The sequence below is a fragment of the Microchirus variegatus genome (assembly GCF_963457635.1).
Source record: "Microchirus variegatus genome assembly, chromosome: 13".
NCBI lineage: Eukaryota > Metazoa > Chordata > Actinopteri > Pleuronectiformes > Soleidae > Microchirus > Microchirus variegatus.
The window spans coordinates 21,465,261-21,490,296 of NC_139814.1; the positions used below are offsets into that span (position 1 = coordinate 21,465,261).

At 42.2% G+C, this 25,036-nt stretch overlaps 1 protein-coding gene across 1 annotated transcript in view; it reads right to left on the minus strand.

Annotated features, from left to right (window-relative positions):
• The window catches only part of cica (capicua transcriptional repressor a), a 36,673-nt gene that overhangs the window by 2,745 nt on the left and 8,892 nt on the right, over positions 1-25,036 (minus strand). The window contains exons 3-21 of the mRNA XM_083900092.1: positions 24,642-24,918; positions 16,094-16,225; positions 14,793-14,946; positions 11,587-11,686; positions 11,300-11,482; positions 10,967-11,093; positions 10,296-10,471; positions 8,593-8,725; positions 8,269-8,351; positions 6,664-7,510; positions 6,061-6,203; positions 5,098-5,258; positions 4,773-5,007; positions 3,821-4,118; positions 3,323-3,516; positions 3,061-3,206; positions 1,770-1,921; positions 534-668; positions 312-437 (exon numbers count right to left, since the gene is read on the minus strand). Coding sequence (XP_083756218.1) covers positions 312-437; positions 534-668; positions 1,770-1,921; positions 3,061-3,206; positions 3,323-3,516; positions 3,821-4,118; positions 4,773-5,007; positions 5,098-5,258; positions 6,061-6,203; positions 6,664-7,510; positions 8,269-8,351; positions 8,593-8,725; positions 10,296-10,471; positions 10,967-11,093; positions 11,300-11,482; positions 11,587-11,686; positions 14,793-14,946; positions 16,094-16,225; positions 24,642-24,918 — 3,802 coding nt within the window. The remainder of the gene's footprint in view (positions 1-311; positions 438-533; positions 669-1,769; positions 1,922-3,060; positions 3,207-3,322; positions 3,517-3,820; positions 4,119-4,772; positions 5,008-5,097; positions 5,259-6,060; positions 6,204-6,663; positions 7,511-8,268; positions 8,352-8,592; positions 8,726-10,295; positions 10,472-10,966; positions 11,094-11,299; positions 11,483-11,586; positions 11,687-14,792; positions 14,947-16,093; positions 16,226-24,641; positions 24,919-25,036) is intronic.

The window sequence follows — 25,036 nt, forward strand, 5'->3', positions numbered from 1 at the left end:
AGTCTTTTTTTAAAAGAATTAAAACAAGTTTTCCGATTTTTCAGCTTTTCTTTGCTCTATACAACAAAGAAATCATTTTGGTTCCTGACCAAGCAATTACTCAATTAATCGTGAAAATAATCGACAGATTAACAGATTAAGAGCCCTATTTTGTTCATTTGTGTTCTTATTAAACAAATATTCAATAACAATTCAAACCTGTTTTTTATTCATAACCACTCTTTTTGTGAGTAAGTGTGAATTATGTTCTCTGTAAAGAGGGAACAGACGTTCCTGTAGTCTTCTTGTGTTCTGTTTACAGGTGATTTTACCTGATGGAAAGAAGCCGTGTTCCTGAAACAGCTGCATGACCAGAGCCCGCCGCTGGTCCAGAGTTCTGCGCAGAGACGAGTAAGGAACCCGGTCCAAGTCTCCTAAGAGGTCCTCCCCCTCCATGCCTGGTTGGACAAAATAAATTGGCCATTACACTGTGTGGATCAGCATATGTGCAGCTGCTGTGTGTTGAACGCTGATGATCGCGGTCACGTCTTTACCTGCTCTGTCAAAAGTGAAGATGTCTCCCTCACACTTGGCGGCGCTCTTGGGGGTGTTGGGCTCCGAGCTGCAGCTGGACAGACGTCGAGTCTTCCTCCTCGGGGAGCTGGGGTCGTCTGCCGTCAGCTCCAGCTCTGCACATGGGAAATGTGAACCGTGAGTGAAGAGAATATTGAGGGACAGAGGGATGACAGTGTGGAGAGGAAGGAACATGTAAGTGAATGAAGAGAAGGGAATCGGAAGGTGACAGGGTTCATAAAGAACAATGAAGAATGGTGAAATTTACACACAAATTTGGGCTCACTTAGAAATGTCAATGATTATAACATTAAATGAATCAGAAATACACTCTATACATTGTTAATGTGGTAAACGACTATTCTAGCTGCAAACGTCTGGTTTTTAATGGAATATGTACATAGGTGTATAGAGGCCCATTTCCAGTGTTCTAATGGTACATTGTGTTTGCTAATGGCGTTAGAAGGCTATTGGATGTTTAGAAAACCCTTGTGCAATGATGTTAGTACAGCTGAAAACAGTTTTGCAGGTTCTTTGACGAAAGGGCAAAATGATTATTTTGAATAAAAATCATTGTTTCTAATCTTGTCAATGTTTTGACTATATTTTCTATTCATTTTGCAACTCTTTTGATGAATACAAACGTGACTTTTAATGGAAGACAAAAAAATAGATTAAAAAATGTATAGGTGACCCCAAACTTTTGAATGGTAGTGTAGATTAAAAAGCAAAGTAGAAAATGCAGAAATAGAAAGAGACAAACAAATGAAAGCAGGGTGCTTTGTTTTGAGTGTAATTTATTTACTGTATTGGGGATTTAGTTTAGTTTGGAACACGTTTAAAATAAAATGTCAATGTGTAATGTTTCGATCTGATGTCACCTGGCAATAGTCCCATGCTGCACAGAGGAAGTGATTTTTTTCACATGTCAAGAAAGACGCAGGAAGTGGCAACCTTGAGACGGTAAAGTGAGACGACTGCACACAGGTCGCAGTATAACTCTAGAAGTGAACTCTACGATTAAAAAAATCTGGTCTTTAGTAGTTTGACAGGATGAAATGAATGCTGGTGTTTACACACAAACAATCACTCAGGTCTGATAGCATTTTGTTATGAAATCATCTCACTTAATCAGTGTCTTACTGCATTTGTAATATGTCAGGACCCAAATCTCTGGAAATTTCACTGTGCTCATGTCTGAAAACGTCTCTACTCACCGGTGGAGTTGCGTCTCTTCTTGCGGTAGCTGCCCAGGATGGCTCTGGGCGACGTGGCCAGACTCTGCAGAGTGGGCGAGGGAAGAACCTCCTCTGGATTAAACTCGGGAAGTTCAGCCAAGCGCTCCTCGAAGTACGTCTCCGACAAGACCCTGCACAAATAAAAAAAAAACACACAGCGGCAGCCACATCAGTCCACTAATGTGGTGGTGAAATTACCAGGGGACGTCCTCTGAATGTGTTGGCATTAATCATGCTGTAGAGCCGCCGGAGCCTTTTCTTTCTCTGCGGCTTCCCCACCGCACTCCCACCGTCTCAGTAAAGAAGATAAAGGTTGAGCATTCTGCCCACTCACACTCAGTAAACGAGTTTCTCCGCCGCGATTTATACAAACTAAAAATGAACCTGGATCCCACTACAAGGGAAAAATCAGTGTCAAAATAAAGTCAACAGAACTATGAGTCCTGTCCAGAGCTGCAGCTCATCTTCAAGCTGTTTGACGCCACAAATACAGAAGACAAGAGCTGTTGTTGTACGAGCTCTCTCAGCAGGAGGAAACATAAACTGTTAAAACAGAGAGAACAATGACCACAAAGACAGAAGGACCTGGCAAACTTGCTTTGTTTTGCTTTGGCACCGATTCGGTGAGAGACTGGTAACACAAAATGGTTCAGGAAGAGTGATGAGAACTGATTTATTTTTTGTTTTTTATTATTATTGATTCCTTTGACAAAGAGCAGAGGCCAATGTAACATTTTTATTTCTGAGCCACGGACTCAGTTTAGAATGAGGAAGAAAAAAAGCATGTATGTCAGTCGGGGGGGGTGGTGGTGCAAAATTGCTGTTTTCATTCAGGTTTTGTTCAGTCAGTTAAAAACACAGTAAGCTGTGAGCTCACTCAGGCTTTCACTCTCTGTAAAGTCCATGTTTGCTGTCTGTGATTCAAACTCAGGCACTTAATCTCTTAAGAATCACCAGCTTTCTCCCAAGACTGCCAAAAAACCACAAAGTGGATCTTACCATTTGTTCCTGGTCTGTAAGTTGCTGTTGCAGATTTTTGTTTTCCTCTATTTTGTTTTTGTTCATTTGGCAGGACATTTCTTCTCTATTTACTTATTCTGAATTAGCTTAATTGAATGTTTTTATCCAAACCATGAATATCTATAAATGCAAGGAACATCGTTTGTGTCTTCTATAATTAAATTATAGAAGAGACATACACATTGGACATTTAAACAAAAGTTTAATAAAGGGCTAAATTATAACAAACTTGAGTTTCCTCCTCACTTACTTGTCATGGGAGTCCGGTGTCTTTTTGAGCGGCGGGGGACGAAACTTGGTCTTCTTCGAGGAAGAGGGGGGTTCTCTCTCTGCAGAGGGAGGAGGAGGAGGTGGGTCCAAACCTGAGGGCAGAGGAGGAGGAGAACGAGGTCCAGCCTGGGAAGAAAGAGAGAGAGAGTGTGAGGGTTGGTGAGGAGATTAAACAAGTCTATAATAGAAGATATTTAACCCAAGATTAAAGAAAGGTTTTTCAATACTGGGCTTTTTCTCACCTCTTTGCTGCTGCTGTTACTGTCTCTGATGCCGTGGTCCTCTCTGTCCATCTCTCTGCCTTTCTTCTTCTCACCCATCTCCTTCATCCCTCTCTCACGCTCTGCATCCACGTCGCTCAGTTTCTCTCTGCCGTAGCCGTCTCTCATATTTTCCTCCTTGATGTACAGGCCGATGACATCCTCCTCTTTTTTCACTAGCACACATGAAAGTGATGTTAAGCTTGATATGAGGCTGAATGATTCATTACAACCCCCCAAAAATTAAAGGAAATGATGTTATATCCTGGTACGGAGAGTGAAGATAATGCAGAAGTGTCTGAAACATGTATTGTCTTAAATGGCCACCAGGGGGCAACTTCACGAGTTTGTATGCAAGTCTATGAGGAAAAATATGGTTTCTTTTGTTTACAAAAAACAAGTTTACAGTGCCTGACACTAAATGGTGGAACCAGGACAAAGCAAACTCTGACTCTGACAACCACATAAAACTACAGTTACCTGTAACGATGTTGTTCATACGCATGGCCCCCAAAGTCTCCCGCCCTCCGTCGTCATCCGCCTCAGCGTCCGCCTGATTCTCCCTCTTCACCTCCACCTTTGGCTTCACGTCCGCTGCCACGCTGGGCTGAAACAAAGCCATTACTGAAGCCTGCAGCTCCGTCGCTAACGGAGAAGGTGGGTAGGTGACATCCTGGGCTGAAGCCGGAGCTCCGAATGCAGGCGGCGCGGTGGTGGTAACGGAGACCACGGCAGAGGCGAGCGCAACAGTCTGCGCTGGGTAAATGGCAGTTAGTACCTGGTGAAGAAGATCGAAGCTGGTGAGTAACAACTGTGGCAAGAAGTGTCACCTGGTCAGTTATGAAATAAAGTTTCCTCTGGGGGCAGCAACTTTTTGCTCCTTGTCACTTTGTCAATCGTGCCTGAGCAGCAGCCAGAGTTGACTGAAATTGGACGTGCGTGCCTGTGCACACTTTCTGTAACATTTAAATTCCTGTCAGACTAAATATGGATCGTGTTTCTGAATCAACCCAGCAACAACCTGGGAGCCAAGATTTAAAGATGCAGCACAGAGGCCAGGAAAAGCTGCCAATATACACATTTGTTTGTTTACACTAATTTCCCTAATGTCTCAAAGCTAATGTAGTGATGACTTATCAATACCAGAATGATCAACCCGCCACCTTTAATCCCTCAGCCTCCAGAGCTGCGTCTGCTCCTGCCTTTTCAAAGCGAACGCACTCGATTTTTCTGAGTGAGCACTTTTCACTGGAATAAACTTTAGAGGAGGTTTAATTAATTCATACACTGCTGGTAAAACACAGACATGAGGTCATTAAATCCGCAATATCTGTGCTTCAAAAAAAGGCATCAAAACTTCATGTCTACAGTTTTTTCAGCAAGAGAGATGTTTATTAATTTTCTAATTCCTTATAACATTTGACCTGTTTACCTGACGGCCAGAGGTTGCTGAGGTCTGGCCGGGGGATATCTGTGATTGACAGCTCATCAGTGGAGCCGGAGCGAGCAGTGGTGACTGACCAACGATTGGCTGGACCAGAGTTTGCCCGCCTGGGGCGATGGCAGTGAAGCCCAGAGTTGCTGGGAGATACGCAGGGCCCTGAGTGGGTGTGGCCTGTTGGGGCGTTGCTGTGGTAACCCCGGGGCCGGACTGGACGTATGTGATCCTGAAGAAGAGGGAGGTTAAATGTCAGAAAGGTGAGAGTGAGAGAATATGTTGCCGTCTGTTCAGGTGTTTTTTTGCCTCTGTCAGTGACCTGGTGGGTGGGGAGGTCAGAAGAACGGTCTGTGGGGGCGCGGCTCCAGGAGCCACCATTGTTGCTAGGGAGACAGGAAAGGGGCTACCAGGATGCACTGTTGCTGTGCCGCTGGAGTGAACGTTGGTCTGGACCACAGGCATGGGAGCGATCTGGATGATCTGTGGAGATGTAAACAAAAGTTTTTGTCCCTTCAAACTTCAAATACACAAACTTTAACAACAACCTTTGACAGTGGAGAGACATGAAGTCAGGCAAATTCTTGATGTGAAAGGATAAAATTGTCATGGTTAATACATTTTAATGATAAAAAAACAGAACAGTGAAGCAGCCAGATTCACAATCAAATCCCAAATTATCAGATTTTTCAGCTTCTTTAATATATGTTTCTTCTGGTTTCATAACCTTTCTACAACAAATTATTCTTTTTTTGTTTGTTTGTTTTTTTAGCTTATTCATATATCTGTGTATAGGTATGTGTATATTTGAATATGTACCTTGTGATGTATTGTTGTAACACTGACTTGTACCTTTCTATAGTTTGCAGTAAAAATAAAATAAAAAGTTGATCACAAAAAACTTTTCTACATGAATAAACCTGAAAAACTGAATATATGTGGTTTTTAGACTTTACTGTATCATCATGTGACCTGATTTTATTTTAATTAAAATGTTTTAACTAATGTTTCTTTCTAAATGTATTAGATCTAATGTATTTAGATATATTTTAATGCATAAAGCACCTGAGGTTGCATCTTGTTGCATGAAATATAATGACATATAATTATAGATTATTATGATACAGATTAATCTTTAGTGAAAATAAGTGTTAGTAGTTATTAGTTTCCAGTGTTTGAGAGAAGTTTTCTGATACGACTTCACCACAGAGCAGTAAACCTGTCATCTCTGTTATCTTTGACACTCCGTCGACACTTTAAGCGTCTGTTAGCTTTCACATCGTACCTTGTTTCCTGTCGTGGGGCCGTTCTGCACAGGAAGAGGCGGGGCCACCAGGGAGATAGAAGGATGAGGAGAAGTAGACCCTGTTCTCACTGTTGCCATGGGAACCAACATCTTGCTCTGCAAGACCGGCGACTGGGTTTGGACTAATGAGTGAGAAGGAGGAAAACAGACGCAGAGAATTACACCACTCAGCACGAGAGGAAGAGATGAATCGAGCCAAAAGAGGAAAAAGTGGAGAGGGAGCAGCGACGGGCAGGTGGAGACATGTGGAGAGAGAGAGAGAGAGAGACAGAGACAGAGGACAGCATGAAAGGACACTTCTTCTGCTCATGTACGTGAAGTGAAAATTCAGTTGCTTCTGACTCTTAAGAGCAGAGTGATTAAATCACGGGTGGGCGGCAGGCGCTCGTACTCCTATCAGTAGTTTCTCCTGTCAGTCATTTACTTCAGGTTTACGTAAGCAAATCAAATCTATTTTCAGTGCTTCCTGTGGAGATAATTAACAACAAGAATGTGGTGGCAACTACAGCAAAAGTGATCTCCGATGTTGAGCGGACATGTGAAAAAACACTTGTGTTGGCCAATGATTGTCGTCTAGCTCACCTCTGGTCCCGGGGCTGACTCTGATTCCCGCCCCCGAGTGCACGCCATTGGCCAGGGTGGCATTGTTGGGCAGGGAGAGGATTTGCTGGTGGGTGAGTAGGGGGGAGGAGGGGCTCTCGGTGGGCAGGATGTACTGGACTTGCGTTAGCGGCTTGGAGCCAGAGGGGTGGAGCTGGGAGCTGAGGATGGGGAGGGGGATCTGTGTGTGCGGCTGAGTGGGTTGTGGGTTGAGGACCTGGACAGGGTGGGCAGGAGGAAAGGAGCCTCCCAGAACTAGGTTAGTGACCAGGCTGCTGCCGCCCATAGGAGTTATACTGACTGGACCAGGAGAGGAGGACGAGGACAGGTACCCACCCCCTACGGCGAGTGGCAGCTGCTGAGCTCCGCCTCCTCCAATCAGGAGAGTGGCTTTCTTGTCCTGGGGTATGGCGCTGAGGGTGACGGCTCCCTCCACTGGCTTGCTGGCGATGGGGATAGGTGTGCTGGCGATGGGTCGTACCACATTGGTCACCATTGTTGGAGCCATGCGGATCGTGCTGTGGACCTGGGTCAGACTCTGCTGGGCTAAAGTGATGGGAGCTGCAGCGCTGGGTGTCAATGAGGAGACTCCCTGTCCTCCTCCACAACCTTCCTCTCCTCCACCTGCGGCTGCCTCTTCTCTCTTGGGTCCTCCCTCTCTCCCCTCCTCTCCTCCGTCGGTGCCTCTCTTTCTCTTCCTTTCAGCACTATCTTCAGCGCCTCCTCCACCTCCTGCTGCGCCGTTTCCTTGAGATGAGGTGGAGTCGGAGTGAGGGATGGAGGGAGAGGAGGAGGAGAGGGAGGGCCGGGACACTGGCTGTAAGCCATGCTGGAGGGAAGAGGGAGATGAAGAGAGGAACGAGATCAAAGCCGGAAAAAAGTTTTTCATGCAAAGTTCTTCTCTTTTTCAACTTTAAGTAACTTTGGAAAATGTATGGGTTTAATTCTATATATACACCCTGCTTTACATATAGAAACACACTGAACAAATTTAAGTGAATCAATATTCTACAGAAGCATATTTTTGCTACGCAGCAAAAATAAGAAAGAAAAGACTGTCACATAATTACTTGAAATCAAACAATTTCCATTTTATTATGACACACAACCTTATTAGATTAAGACAAGCCACTACGAATGCTTTAATTATACAAATAAACGTTTCATATTGTGCCACTGCAAGTTAATTCATTATAATGTGAAATGTTTCAAGACATAACATGATGAATTATCTCATTATAACACCGAGAGGCCTATGAGATCGCAGCATAGTCAGTCGTTGGTGAAATACGCTTAAAACATGACACGTTATCACATTATAATGAGATCATTTATAGATTCTTGTCATAACATGATGAGGTTGTATGTCATAATAACACATCTTGATATAACAAGACTTTTCACATTATTACGTCCCTTTTATTTTTCTGTAAATATCTTGTTTATTTTTACATCACAAGAGATACTGAACCATCTCCTTTTTTTATATATATATATATACAAATGGGAGAGGGTGATATAAGGCTGTTATTGATAACTTGACAACAACAACAGAAAATTCCAGAGAAGCTTCTAAATAAAGCTCACCAGTCCATCTGGTTCGTCCTCATCGCTGTCCGTCACTCTCTCTTTACACTTGAGGTCGATGGAGCCTTCAGGACATGAATCTTCTGAGGAAGAGAAATTTAAAGTTAATGTTTGAAGGACTACCTAGAATATCTATCAAACTACAGGTGTCACTATCAAATGATGTGTACTGTTTCATGTGCATCTAGCAATGATTCATCTGTGGCTGAAACCGTTTCTTATTTTAGCCGTCAAGCATTTTCATTAACACTCTTTAGTTGAGTGTCCATACGCTGTAGGAAGTGGTCGCCCAGTAAATCCCTTTTTGCAGAGCATCAATCTCACCCATGACATCATCGTCCCCCTCCTCCTCGCAGATGACCATGTGCTCTTCATCACTGGTCATGTCCTCACTGGCCCCACCCTGGTACAGAGACTGGGGCGGGGCCCGGCTGCGAAACACATTCGCCCCCTCGTCCTGATGGGGTGAAGAAAAAAAAAAGAAGATTAACATTTTTTTTCCATAAGAGCACAATTAAAGTTGGGAGTCTGGGAGTGCGGGAAAGCTAGCAATAGCAGGCTTCACAGGTTTTCAGATGTAAACTATCCAGCGCATGAGAGCTAGTGAAAGTAATGTAGGCTTCACAGCGTGTTGAGCTGACAGGAGCAGCAAATGAGATGCATTTAAAGACTCAGGTACATTCTATCACTTCTGCAGGATCTACAGTGTGTTTGCCTTAAAGGAGCAGCCACAAGATGCATTCAAGAAATCTCTTAAATATCACCACTGATTGACATTTTATAATGCAAATTTATTTTTTTAAAATTCTGCTGGATTTTCAAACTAAAATGGAGGACAAGAGGTGCATCCTGGGCATATATTATACGTTTGTAATAAAAAATGGAGTTGTATGGATGTAGCCTGACAGACTCCAAACTTGTCCTCATACTGTGGCAGAACTATAGTTACGAAACAGCAGGCAAGGTGTGTTCTTGTGTTTAATACAGTATACAGTATTATTCAATGATTTTTATCTATCTATTGCATTGTCAGAGATTATTTATGGACCTATCTTATTTTGTAACATTACCTTTTTAAACTAATTGTTCATCATGATTTGTATTTGTTACACAGAGAATACTGAATTCTACCTGGATAACACCACAAATCACAAAAACCGCCAAATTTCATTCAGCTCTATTACAGACCCGAGCTTTAATATTTTCACAAATATATCCTGGGAGCTGATGCAGGGAAAACACTTTGCTTCGAACACGGATTATCAACGCAAAACTGAAAAGTAAAACTACTGAGGGACAACACATCAGACGGAAGTAACACAGCGATTATCAAAGCATTCCTACGCTACGTACACAGCTCTGCCGGCGGCATCTGACGAATGCCTTCAAACAAAAGAGCTCACATGCCGACCTCCTCCTTTGTGATTAGGAACGAAGCAGCAAACACCTCAGTTTCAAACCTTCAAAGCCTCTGCACAAGTAGAAAGTGAAACCTTTGAAGTTTGAGGCTGAGCTCCCCCAGAGGTTCCAGTGTGTTTTCAGCAGTAACAACTCCAGGCCTCACACAAAGAACCAAGCGAGTCCATTTGAAATGTTTTTTTTGAACACTCAATGCTCTCAGCTGTGAAGTTCAACCAAAAAACCCTCTGCAGTGTGAAGGACAGACGTCAGCTGTGTAGACTCACATTGACCCACAGAGGCTCGTATACTGGCAAACGTCTTGTATTATTATTTCTAAGAAATACTTCAGCCTGTTGCTTTTAATGTCTGCATTTTTGTGTATTTTTTTTAACTTTTTTCCCCTTGGCTGCACTCTCAGAAATCCTGAAATGAAGGCACAAACGTAACTTTCTAACTGTGAGGTCATGGTGATCCTGACTTAATACACATCGACGGAATTACACTGATACATGTGGCTGTTTTTCTGACAGATCTCACTTTTTGTTTTAGCGAGGAGCCTCCTCCAAATTCTTGTAATCCCCTGAGTGTGTTTGCTGCCTCGTAGCTACAAATTAACAACTTCATACCTTCTCCAAGTCTCTCTCCCTCTGCCTCTGCTCCAGGGTGTGCACAGCACTCTGGGAATAGGCTCTTGGACGCGATAGATGCCCTGCAAACTGTGCCCCGCGACGCTCGGAACCCCCCGGCCAGCCTGGGCCTCCTCCCCCCTTCTCCTCCACTGTCTGGGACTCTGACAGGGGATCTGCAGAAGACAGGAGGAAACACTCAGAGATTATAATAACGCTGCAAAGAAAACACCTGTAAAACAAAAATCTAAAACCTTGTGCACAGGCATCAGTAAAATGGCTGCCACAATAATGTATTAAGTCGTCATATGACCATATCAGAGAACAAGATATGTACACAATTTCAATTTAGGGACCACAAACTCAAACAAACCTAGTGTTTTTGTCCTAATGTGCCAATAGCCACAATATAAACAAAGAATAGATGCAGTGTACCAGGTGAGACCAACCAGGAAGTAAGAATACAGAACGTATATTGAATATCCACGCCAAGATGGGCTGCAGTACGCATTTTGACCTCTATAGGCCAAAGTTTAACATATCCACATTAAGTTTTTTATTATTGATCTTTTCTTTGAAATACTGAAAGTATCTCTGAGGTTTTTCCTCTGAGATACCGTTAGTAAATGAGTTTGGAAAAGGCTAATGAAGGCTAATTATCTCAAACGCACCAATGCTCTCAGACATGCTCCTCTCCCGCTGGTCCTTTGGGGTCCCGCGACCCTCTGACAGCGACTTCCTGCGGTCTTTGTTGCACCACTTCCAGTCTGGATGGGCTCTGAAGTGGGCCTCCTTCACCTGGAGGAAGAGGAGGCGGGAGAAAAAGAGGAGGATCATTTCTATTTTCTGTTTATTCAGTTTGACCTGCTTCCGCTCTGCGTTGCACCTGCAACTACTGCTGCTGTTAAATTAAACTGTTCACTTCACAGAAGTAAAACCCTGACAAAGCAATAGTAGCAAGTGTAGGAATGAAACAGAAAAAAAAAAACAGTGCGTGTCTGTACCTGGAAGGCCAGATCGTGATACTGCTGCTTCTCGTTGGGCCCCAGCGCGTACCACCACTCCCCGAGGATCTTGCTGACTGTGCGGTTGTCCTGGTTGGGATGTCGCTGGTGCACACGAGCACGATGACGTTTACTGAAGATCATGAAGGCGTTCATGGGGCGGCGGATGTGGTCCTTTTCCCTCTGGTTGGCGTTTGGAAGAGAAATATATGTTATCACTTCCTTCTCTTTTGTGTATCAGTTTGCATTTTCCTCTTAATGACGGCGTGTCTGCGCCGTGGACTGACCTTCCTGTCTCCGTCCTTGGGCAGGGCACTGAGGGACTGTGTGCGTCTCTTGATGGGGCCGGTGGAGGGCGCTGCGTCATTTGCCACACCCGGTGAGAAACTGCACACACACAAACAGAGAGAGAGAGAGAAAGAAAGTGAAACTGAGAATCCACAAGAGGTGGGAAATGGAGGGAGATTCCTTTGTGAGGAAAGAATCTTGTAGTTGAAGTTAATGTCGAGTCAGCTTTTGTTCACGTTGAAATGACAAACTGTTTACACACACATTTGCTCTTCTCATGACTGATATTGTAAATGTGGGTCACAATAGTTTGTCATCTTATGTAAACTCATGATAGGTCTCATGATTCTGTTTTTTTTTTTTTTTTTACCACAAAGAAGAAGAACAAACCACCTGACCTGAAGCCCCGCCCCCACCCACTGCTCACCTGTTCCCTCACTTGCTCTCTTGCGTAAACATACAGTGTGTTTTCCATTTACTCTCCTCACAGATTGTCTTTGTACAATTCCGTACAGTATGTCCTTAAGTTCCAGTGCTCACTTCTCTGCCTGTGACCCGATTTTTGTCCTGACTGTGTTTTGGACCTTGTTGTGCCTCAGTCTGACCCTTTATACCTTGGATTATTCTTTTATCCCTATTTTTTTTATTGAGTAAAGACTCTTTCACCTCTCTCTCTCCTGTGCCTTTCAAAATAATCGGGACAAAAACACCCTCTAAGACGTTCTGTATTTAAATGCTGCTTTACATCACAGTTTAACCATTCACACATTCACTCACGCATTCATAAAGCGCACGTATTTGTGGCCTATCCAGTCGTCAGGAGCAAAACGGCGTTAAGTGTCTTGCCCAGGGGACACATTGACATTTGGACGAAGCAGAGCCAGGGATCAAACCCTCAACTTTTTGTTGGTTGAAAGACGTCCTATTCAACCACTGAGGCCCCGTCACCCAAAGTCCGACCCTTTATGCTGTTAAAGAGTGGATTATAATCACAGTAATGTCCATCCTTGATCTTATTCATGGGAGTGAACATGTGCACTTTTGAAGGACGTTAAGATTGTTATCATAATCTGTGAAACCCTGATGAGCACATGCATTTTACTGATATTTGGTGACACAATAGTATAATATATATAATATATATAAGTATAAAGTCACAATATCAGTGTGTAACAGAACAATAAACAATGTAACAGTATTTGTATGCTATGTCCTTCATCTGAAAACAAGCTCTGTCAAACAATACTATCAGAACTGACTGAGAGAGCACTGTATACACCAGCAGCGCAGGGGCAGGTGAGGGCCAAGTCGTGTTTATGCCGTTACAGCTGCTTAACAACTGCCTTCTGAAAGTTTTCATGGACGCTTCTTTGTGTTTTTTTCAGCCCGTCTGAACATATAACAAATAACTTCCTGCGTGCCACTCGCTGCCATACTGTGGAACGCAGAGAGTCATTCAAAACACATTGAGTCAGTAGCAACTGAGGCTTCTTCCGTTCAGAGAGGGAACATTTAGACATTTGTTTCTGTAAAAAAGACGAGTGTTGATGAGGTCAGGTCAGATGCGTGCAACCAAAAATAAAGGTAGAGAAAGAATGGTGTGATAAGAGGGAGCACTAGTGTTCCACTCATGCACCAACGAGTTGATGGAGATAATAAGCAAATCTTGTGTGTTTTTTTTAATGCCTTCAGTCTCTGCACGTAGACGTGGGCACAGGCAGATAACAGCTGTGACCGGTGCAACATTAAGAGACTGCTGACTGACTGCATTTATCCCAGCAGCCTTTGTGAGCAGCAGCAGCACGGTGACCCTGAAACATTCAAAACCACACTACAAGCCAGACAGCCTCGCAACCCGTCTGAGTCACTCTGAAAGAGCAACAATTGAGCCCGACGCACAGACACAACCCGAGACTGAGTGGAATGAACCAGCACAGACTGCACGACACTCAGACACACACAGCTGGTAGAGAAACTTATTCTCCTCTTTTCAATCCTTTGTTGGCAGCGCTGGATATTAGTGTAGTGTCCTTGGGAGTTTTTAAAGCCGATGATTTAAAACACACAGCGACAAACTGCGCCAAGTAGATTCTACAGTTACTATCTGCTTTCTACTGTGTCATAGCCAGAGTCACAGGGAGGAAACACACAAAGTGTAGGAAGAGAGTGCTCGCTATGACTTTACAGTGTCACCAACACAAGTCACAGACAGTTAAGCACAAAACTTTTTTGTTTTGTTGATTCTCTATATTTATGCAAATAAAATACAGTCCAGAGGTTTTTCAGAGGTTGCTTTGGCAAAAAAAAGAATTAACCACTCACAACTATCTTTAGAGTTTACAGAAAATGGTTTAGGAAATAAAATATCCTGGTCTTTTGTGACACATAACATACAATATATGGACCAAAGTATTTGGCCACACCTGTAAAATATTGAATTCAGGTGTTTCAATCGGGCTTTAGGCAAGATCTTTATCTCCTATGAAGGACAATCTTAAATCCTCAGCAGACCAAGACATTTGACTTTGAGTTTGGAAGAACTTCACAAGCCCACACAGAGCCCTGACCTCAACTGACCATCAAGCACCTTTGGATTGAACTGGAACAGAGATTGTGAGTCAGACCTTCTCGTCCAAAATCAGTCTCTGACCGCATCAATGCTCTACTGAATGAAAAGACACAAATTCACATAGAAACCCTTCAAAATCTTGAGGAACTTCTCCCAAGAAGCTGTTATAACTTAGACCAGCTCTATACTTTTGTCCATACCACCAGACACTGTCATATGTACCTACTAAAGTGGCCAGGGAGTGACTGTGAACCAGAGGAAGATAAATGATTGAATTAGCATGTCAACAAGACCTGAACTATTTCTGTTTCCTGTGCCTGCGTGGAGATTTGGTCTAGTTTCACAGTGTGGTCAATGTGCTGCAGTGTTACACTGCACCTGAATATGAACTCAATCTTTCCATATTTAATATATATTTATATTCGACCTAGAGTGTCTTGAAAGGCGCCTTAAATATAATGCATTATTATTATTATATTTTATTCAAATTTCCATCTGCAGCCACAACCAGATATATCGACAGCGCAAAGAGGCGGAAATTAAATCTTCCACAGAGCAAAAAATGAAGTTTGCAGGAGAAATATATCTCACATTCCCAAAATTTATAGTAAAAAAAAAAACTCCCCCTTCACTTACGGGTCATCTGTGTCACTCTCCGTCTCACTGTCAGCACCGCCTCTCTCTGTAGAGGGATTGTCATTGGTGGAGGGAGGACGTGAAGGTGACCCCCTCTCTAGGTCCGGTGGACCGCTGCGGCCTTCGCTCACCAGAGCGACGCCACAACGAGGCTCTGAAAAAAACAACAAAAACAGCCATTTATTTAGATAAAAAAAGCTTTAAGAAATAAAGTAACAGATGCATCATGTGTGTAAACGCAGGACTACGCTGCATTCAGCTGCCCGTGGGAGGTGTGATTAACTCTGAATACATTTATATGTAAGAAGAGGAAGAACATTTAATGCCCCTTCACAAACTGTAGAAAGATAAAAATGTCTTTCTTTATACAAGCGTTTGGTAATTAAATGTCAGAACGACAGGATTCAGTTGACAATGTGTTTGCTATTTCTTTAGTTTGTGTGCTTATTTATTACAGGTTTCTTTTACACAAATTAGCACCAGTCCTTTAAGATTTAACATTATTAACTTGAATGGAAAATTGCTTAAAATTAGGGCCAAAACAAAATAATACAATATTTTTAAATCAGTTGATATCGATATTGATAAATAAATGTCACACAAATGGAGAGTGATTTCCACTATAAATGATTAACAGTTAAACGGAGACTTATGAACTAAAGCATTCATAGAAATCATGTGTTATGTCTCAAAACTGACGAGTGACTGACTTTGCTAAGAATAACAAAGAAATCCAATTAAATAAAGATGGTTTTATCTCTTACGCTCATAAATCCTAAAACATCATCATCATGTGACATGACTCTGGAAGAAACCTCGTAGTGACTCAGCTGATTAATCAGTACTTTTAAGCCAACAAATCCATAAAAACAAATAAAATCACATCAAAAGTCCTTAAATAAGTTGCTGTAAATCTCTGAAATGTGCTTTCAGATCACTGTCTGTTCTCACCAGTAAAACTTTATCTATGAATACAGTTTAGCACTCCAGTCCACAAACAGTGTCATCAACAATGTTACTGGAACTATATTTAGTGTGAACACCAACTGTGCTGATTCGCAGTTCAGTCTCAACTGTTTTGGCAAACACTGACTTGGTTGTTAGTTTGCCCAAACAACATTTGTACACAAAGTGTTCTGGCAGCCGTAAGAAATCACACAGTATGTATATCTGAGTGTAGGAAATCATTTATATACAGTTTGAGTAGAAGACGAACAAAGAGGACGGTGTTTTGTGTTTGCCTGCAAGACAAAAAGTTAAAGTCGCGTCCAGAGTTAAAGGCATGGGGTCATTTTCATTACCTTTGTTCTGACTGACAAGCTGCTGGCCATCAGCGGGCTGGGCAGCCGCTCCTGGTTGGCTGGGCTCCAGGAAAGGGACGAGCGAATGCCAAGGGAACACTGGCACTGACCGAGGCTCCACGTTGGTCCAAACTGTGGGAACATGAAGACAGAGAGAGACAGGGAGAGAGGGAGAGAAAAAGTGAAATGTCATCATGTTGATCCATCTCAGTATCATGGACTGGAAACCAAAACCAAGACATGAACACTGCACTGACAGACTACGGCCTCTTTAAGATCTGATAGTAACTCTTCCTCCTCAGAGATCTGATCTTAGAGTAAAGTATGACTGTTCACATCTGGCATTAAAGGCAAACTTTGCAAGTCGGGTTGCTTTTTGTCCGCCTTTTTCTCTATGGAGCTCCCCCTACAGTTTAGGAGTACATATATTTATGACAACACTGTAAACATCCATCCATTCATCCATTGTGGAGCTGATGAAGACAATCCAGCATTCATTTAGCAATTTTTCTGTGTTTTTCAATTCTTGCTTGTCCGATTGTACTCATGTGTGGCTCCCTTGCTCGGTCAGACGGCAATTTCCTCCGATAACTGTTTTCTCTGCTTCTTTTTCTGCCACGGTGCACGTCTAAATAATGCTATCACTGCCCCGATCTCATAGCCGGTACCTTGCTAGGATGTGTGTTTGTGTGTGTGTGTGTGTGGGTGTAGTGCCATGAAGCAATTTGCGTTTCTTTGACTTTTTGAGACCTCCTGTTTCTGAGGACTCACTTTGGAAGACCTCCTGTTTCTGAGGACTCTGGGTCTTTTACCACCACCAGACAGTTATGGGGAGTGGAGGCAGCCCCAATCTGCCTGCGACTAGCTATTTAACTATCACAATGACTACAAAGCTGTTAAATTAAGGTCAAAATGCATCCTAGATACATCTCCTATGACAACATATGATCTCCCAACCCTTACTCAAATGTACTTTGACGTTATGACTGTTTTAGTGCAAAAAAAACCTGTTGTCTGGTATGAAACTGCTGTGGGTCAGAGGATGTCTGCTGAGGAGATGGTCTCTGAACCACACTGAGGACAGACTGCGCTCATGCAGCTCAGGAATGTGGACACTTGTGTCCTCAAGCCACCTCCGAATGCAGTTTTTTCGTGATCACATTTCATATCTGAGGACCAATTGAGAGCTATTAGACCTGCACAGGCTGCGTGTGATGAGATCACTCAGCACGGATAATTTGTGTATTCTGTCACCCTTTCTGACCCCGGCTCTCCAACACACACACACACATAGGGAAATGATCCTTCAGGATAATTGTGCTTAAGAGGGTCATGTTGTGTGCAGTGTGCTGAGGGAACCTGTCCAGAAACTGACTCTGACTCTGCACTGGGAACTTTGTCAAAACTAGAGAAAGCATTCAGAGAGCACAAACCTCCAACAAGGTCACTTAGTTTCCCTCAAAAAGTAGAGTAAAAACACTCCCCTATCCAGCAGGGTTAACAATTGATTTAATAAAAAATCCAGATCTGTATGGAATTAGATCCCCATCAAAATCTACTGTAATAATTTCCCCAGAAACTTTCATCCAAATCAGTTATTTCTTTTTGAGCCAGAACCCCCATGGCAGAGGTAAAAAAAACAACAAACGAGAGACCACAGGGAGAATATCTGTAATCATAATCCTCATACTGATGAGTATATAGTTACATTATATGAGTCTAAATGATGTGTAAAATCGACAAACACGATCAACCCGTCTGTCATGTTGGTCAAGATAGAAATGACTCAACCACAATCACATGAAATGCCATGAAACCTCATACAGACACCAGTGCAGTGAATCCCAGTGACTTTAGTCATCGTTGGCTCAGGTTCACCTCAGAACAACGCTAAAAATAACTCGTACGTCAACATCTCATTCAGCATCAGCGAATCATTTCTTTGAGACTTTATGACAAAAGACAAAAAAATGGCTGCAACAGAAATGACCTACAGTAATACGAGTTGGCAGGATTTACAAAAACTGGGTCTCATGGACACTAACATTTTGGGATGGAGGCTCTCTGTCCTAAGCTCCTCCCACCAGACGAGCACAGACCGACGCACGTGTTTGATATGTAGTAGCTGAGCTGGTTTACAGAAGGAAAGTCACAAGTGTAAATAATCAAATTAACGATGGCTGGGTTCCATTTAGCCTGAAAAGAGCCGTCGTTGCGGCACTGCGTAGCTGCAGTGTGTTATTATAACAGTTATTCAACATTATTTGTATGCTGCGTCTTTCATCTGAAAACAGGCTCTGTCAAGCAGTATGATGACGCCTGACTGAGGGAGTGTTTGTGTGTATACACCAGCAGCGCAGGGGTGGGCAGGGACAAGAATTGTTTATCCAGTCAAACTATACAATTCAAATTTGAAACTTTATTTCTTTTTGGCGCGTCGCTGTATTTTCGATCACCTGTTTTCAGACGTCTCACTTTACTCGCGCAATGTTGTCGTTTCCTTTGTCAGGCTTAACAAAACAAACACAAATCACTTCCTGTGTGTATAGATTAAATGTAACGGTCATTTGTTAATATTTAGCATAATATCACAAAATGGCTGCTGTTCAAAGGGGCCCTTTGTAACCTGGGATGTATGCACGTCGCTGCTTAGCAGAACAGCCAATGGGAGGCGCCGTCTCTTTGTCTAATCTGCCCTGTGATTGGTCTAAACCTCCAGTCATGGGTCATATTTACTCAATGCTTCAAACTGAATCTATAGGAGAAGCAGAAGTTCCCATTCAGTTCACTTTATTTACATTATGCTGGAAGATTATAATCAAATTTCTGGTTAATAACGTATTTCTTTAAAAAGTCCAGATATTACTGTTGTTGGATTTTCCTACAGTGAAGTACTTGATGGTTTTGTGGTGCTTCAACAACAGTTTCATGACTGCACTATTCCATATACAGTACATATATATATATAAGTGTTGTAGCCCAGTGGAAATAAACAGAACTCGCCGAGCTGCTGTCCAGTTTCCGTTTCCATGGATAATTTTATAATAAAGTTTTAACATGGTCTATATATAGCCAACCGTTCGCCAGCTACGGCTCATTTAAAATGGAGACGCACTGCAGTCGCTGCTGGTTTGCTGGTTAGTTACATACACGCTGACTGAAGGATGACTGGTTGACTCTTTTTTTTTAAATGATGATTCTGGTGTCACATGACTATTATCACTACACTGTGACCTTTGCTCACTTTGTGCTGCCGTGTGCATGAGGAAATTCAGCTGAGGAAGTGAGGATTGTACACATCTTTTACACACCAGGCAGGCGTTTTGTTGCTCTGTGGACGTGGTCACACACGGACGGGAATAGTACTGACGACATGTATTATTTAAGTACACACAAAAACTTTATTTATCTTATTTTTCAGGTCAAATTTAGTGAAGGAATTTAATGTATTGTATTTACACAATTAACAGTTTAGTTTTATTTTTGTTCTATTATGGAATTCAATAATAAATTAGTGTTGATATTTGAAAAATGAGGCGATTCTTAATTATTCAATAAAACATAAAAAACGTATGTAAGACCGAAAAAAATAATAAAAACAACTAAAGCAACAGAATAATGCAGCCAATGAAACTTTGGTGACTAAGTGTGAGAGAGCAGCGAAACAGGAAGTGTTCAGCACTGTTTTAACCCTGTGGTGTATTATTATTATAACAGTGAAGATGCATGAGAGACAGAATGTGTCCCACTGAAAGTGCAAAGTCAACACTCTTCACTGTTCCCACCCACTGTTGTGCTCAAACACGACCTAATTACCGTCTGAGCTGCTTAACCGCCCCACTCAGTCCCTGTCACACATGAAGGGAGTAAAATTAAGAGCAAATAATTCAAAATAAACCTGGAGCAGGTGACAAGAGTAAGTCTGGTGATCTGTTTTTTTATTCTGGAATAAGACTTGATCCCACTGACAATGTTTATATACAGTGTTATATACTACTGTCCAAAAACACCCTTCAAAGTCTCACAGTAGCATCAGGTGACAGATATCATAGATCTACAATAGAGTTTCTCAAACTTAAGAGGTTTAGGGTTCGTAATAAATTTAGCAAAACATTTAAGTAAACAGATACCAGACTACAAAATAAAGGTGTTTTGTCCCTGTTATCTTAATATTGATTTAAATAATAGTGACAACCATTTTGGCCATAACCAAGAAGCTTTTCAAATAAAAAATGTGGATTACCAATTTTATTCTAGCCCTTAGATGCAATACCACTGTTGTCCACCAGTAGTGGTGACACATACTTTGGAAAGCACCTATTGAGAGCAGTGTTTCCCAACCTTTCTATACAGGGGAACTATTTTTTAAACATGACAATCTATCACGACACAAATCACAATAACAAATGTGACAAGAGCAAATTTCATGCTCGACATAGAGAGTCATTTACAGCCATATCTTTAACACCTATTGTTTTGAATTGGTATTCCAGGAGATATTTAGTAAATCATTTACAACTTCACTCTGTGCATGTTGTTTAAAGAATATATATATAATCATATAATCTGATCGTATATGTTCCAGTAAGTCTTTTACCAATCAGGAGTCTTTAAAAGTACCACACGTACTTGTGTGCCGCCACGGACTGGAGGAAGTTAAAAATAGTTTGATGTACTAACACCTTTGTTTTGGGATTTTTTTATTTTTTTTACGGGATTCACTATCGCCGACAAATAAAAATCTGGCCCCAGCCTCATCCTTTGAGGTGTTAAATAATTAAGTGACTGGAGTGTGTTCAAAGTGACTTCCTGAAGAGGCGAGACATGAAAATTCCCGTGAAGCGAACACACACACACACACACACACACACACACACACACACACACACACACACACACACACACACACACACACACACACACACACACACACACACACACACACACACACACACACACACACACACACACACACACACACACACACACACACACAGTGGTGAGTTGTGAAAACTGTCACACACACAGAAACACAGGAAGACGTGCATGTGTCTCTACTGGTTTACACAAAGTGCTAAGTGCAGTGATAAAGCAAAGTAAACCTGATTGTGTGAACATCTGTTTTGACACTTCAACTTGGGGAAATTCTGTAGATATTCACTGGTTATAACGCTGCATATTAGCACCACTGGATATTTCTCTAAATCAGTGGTTCTCAAACTTTTTTATACCAAGAAAAGTTGCAAAAATATTGAGCTCTTGAAATAAGACAAATTTAGCAAATGTATTCCAAATTTCCTCACAGATACTGCACACACTGGTATAGTGAAATTAGATCAAGATAGATCTTAGAGTATAGAGAGTTGCACATTTTCCTCCAAGTACCACCAGAGGAAGCTTGCATCCCACTTACGGTACACATACCACAGTTTGGGAAACATGCCTCTAAATAATTATTCCTCCTGTGTTTTGAAAAGGTAATATTAAAGCGCATTGAGCTGCATTCAAATACAAGACATGTAAGCTCTTATCTTTCCAAAACGACAGCAGTAATGAATTTTCTGATGCTAACGCAGCTGCACTTGAGCTGGACTATATTTATCTCAGCCATGAGGCCTCCACACACACACTCACACACACTGCCTTCTCCCCGTGTTTGTTTCCGGACCCGCTGAGGCTCTGGGTGTTTTTAAAAATGTATATGGCAGAGGAAACGCTACGCAGGTGCAGGTGGTTGTTAGCGAGGGACGCGAGGGAGAAATAAAAAGGCATGCGTCGGTAATAAGCTCAGGTCTCAGCACTTTACTGCACTAAATCCACTGCTGGAAACGGTGTATCCATGACAACGCACACAGGCGATACGATTACTCCTTTTACTGCTGAGAGTGATGAAACATGTTCACATCATCCTGGACGTGCACTCGGTGCCCTGTCTGAGGCTGTTGATTGTCTGGAAGTGTGCGTGTGTGTGTGTGTGTACTCTGCACTCCAGCTCTGTCCTCTTTACACGTCTGGACATGTCAGTACTCCCACCCATCTAAAGTTTCAATGACGGCTTTTTTTGTGTGTGTCTATCTCTGTCGCTATATCACATATGACTTGTCTCATTCACTCACACACACACACACACACACACATATACACACACACACACACACACACACACACACACACACACACACACACACACACACACACACACACACACACACACACACACACACACACACACACACACACACACACAGGAGTGTCCATGACTCCAGAGGACGTGTCATTTACATTAATACTTACATTCATTTCCTGGAGACTTTCTCTAACCTTAACCATAACTTCTACAGGCCTAATCCTAACTTCAGCCTAACTTTTAAAAAATGTCTTCACATTAAAATGTAATAATTTACATTATGGGGACTTTATTTTTGTCCCCATAATGTGACTGTGAAAACAAATGTAGGTCCCCAGAACACAAGGAATACCAGGTACACACACACACTCATTAATTTGAACAGCTTAAGCAAAGTAAGCTAAGCTAACCTTAACCATAACCAGTTAATTCCTAACCCTAACTCTTAACCAAAACTACAATCATAATCTTATCCCTGAACTTAATAATTAGTTACTCAAAAATTAGTTTTTTGCCTCTTTAGGACCAGGTTTGGTTTTGGTGTCCATGAGGATTACTGATCCTGAGAAGGTAACAAGAGGTTACAAATGTACAAACACACACGCACACACTCTCGTACACACATTTACAAAAATAACGGTGACACCCTGCTGCATGCGCACACACACGCACTCAGGAACTACACACACACACACACTGAGTCACAGATTACTCAGTGAGCAGCAGGCATTTTTTTTTTGTTTGATTTTCACACTTTTCGTTTCCATTTTTAGAAAGTTTAAAAATCACCAGAAAATTGATTATTACATATTGATGATGATAAGATGCCAAGATTAGAATTGACAAAGCAAAGTTCCTCCTCTCATGTTGTAAATGTGTCCCTTAAATTACAAAAATGTGTATGATTATTATATTAATACATTATATACATGTCTAATCCTGTTGTAATATAGGAAACTGACGTTTAGATATCCATAATTCCTTCTGCACTAACACGGCTTCAGGGTCGTTCATTCCATTTTCAGTTTGCTGATTTAGAAAGTGGAAACCTTCCTTATTCATACATTCAAACAAGCATCATTTCTGAGTTATGCCATACTGTAATATCGCAAGGTTGGCATGGAAACAAGCACACAGTATACGATGAACCCAAACACCTCTAAGTCTCAGTGGCCGGGTTTCTTACACCAGACACTGCGCACACACACACACACAAAGCCGCCAAATTGTTTTCACAACAGATTTTCTTTTGCCTGAAGAGATGCTTTAAAAGCAGGTGCACGCAATTGCAGTTAAAGGCAGCATCGCCACTTTTATCCTCCATAAAGCAACTGTGTGCTTCGTCTGACATTTACAGCACAGCTTGTGATTATGGAGGCAATGATAACCAGGAGGAATTTAAACATATACATTGCAGGCGACTGAAGTCGACTGACGCTTCACAGGGGCAAAAATTACCCTGTGAATGCTGATAAACTGCCAACATTGTGATCTGCTGTTTGTTTAGCTGTGGCGGTTGCTGTTTTTTTCCAGATAATTTGCATGAGTGCACTTGGTTTTTGTCTTCTGTCCACAGAGGTTGTGTTTAAGTGAAACTTTGCAACTGTTTACCGAGTGCTACTGGCAAAAAAGAACATGCCTTTCAAGAAAAACACTTTCTTCTCAAAGCAGCAGAACATTGATCACAAATTTACTTTGTACTTTTTACTAGAAAGTTGCACCTCACTGACAGTTCTTAAATCACAACTTAACTTTCCCTATCTTGACTGATTATATTTATTTCACTTTCATTGTTTTAATGCCTCTTAATAGTTGTTATGTTACTATTCTGTAATGTATTATGTCTTACTTGCTTATTCTGTGAAGCATTCCTTCAATGTCTTGAATGATACTTTCAAGAAAAATTTGTATTATTGTTAAAGAGTAAATAAACCCCAATGCCTAATTTTGAAAACTGCCAAGACGTGGGCTCAGACCTGAGTGACGAAAATGAGCAGTGCGGGGGCAGTAGTGAAATCTGACACGGAGTTGCAGCTGTCTAATGAGATGTGGTCGAGAGAGAGAGACAGATGACAGAGAGACAGCTACGGCGTTTTTTAAAAAAGGGGGAGGAGTCTGCGACAACGAGCGCTGATTAGACAAGAGAGGGACGAAAGAGTCTACGCATGGACCGTGGCTAAATTTGAACGCAGTAACTTTTCTTAAGCTGCAAACAAACAATAGTAAAACGAACGTGAGTCATAGCCACAAAATTGTGATGACTCTCCTGTAACCTGAGTGAGATAGTGACAGTGAGATGTGCTAATCTCGAAGCACAGAAGATACATCTCTGCCTACAACAGAATGTGTGTCTGACAGGAACAAAGGTCAAAGCCACAGTGACACAATGATCTCCCACTCCCTCTCCCCGTGCTTCCTCACCAGTTCCTGGGCGTCCCATGATGATTTGCTTGCGTGGAGCAGGGTGAGCCGACTCAGCTGGCAGTATGAGCGGCAGCAGGGCGGTGGGTGTGGGGTGACAGGCGACCGGCTGTGGCAGCGCTCCCACCGAGGTGTCCTGGTGTCCCTCAGGTTTCCTCTCCCTCTCTCTGCCTCCAGAACCAGAGGAGGACAGAACTGAGCCCGAAGAGGTGGCCATGGAACCGAGGGTGGAGGGGCTGGACAGGGAGGTGTGGCCCACTGTGGCTGGAGTCAGGGACTGCGAGCAAATTAGCATATTAATGTCAGCAAAAATAAAGTATTTTTACATTTTAACAACATCAAAAGGTACAGTGTCCAACATTCATGTTTTACTGATGCTAATATATTAAGAAGCG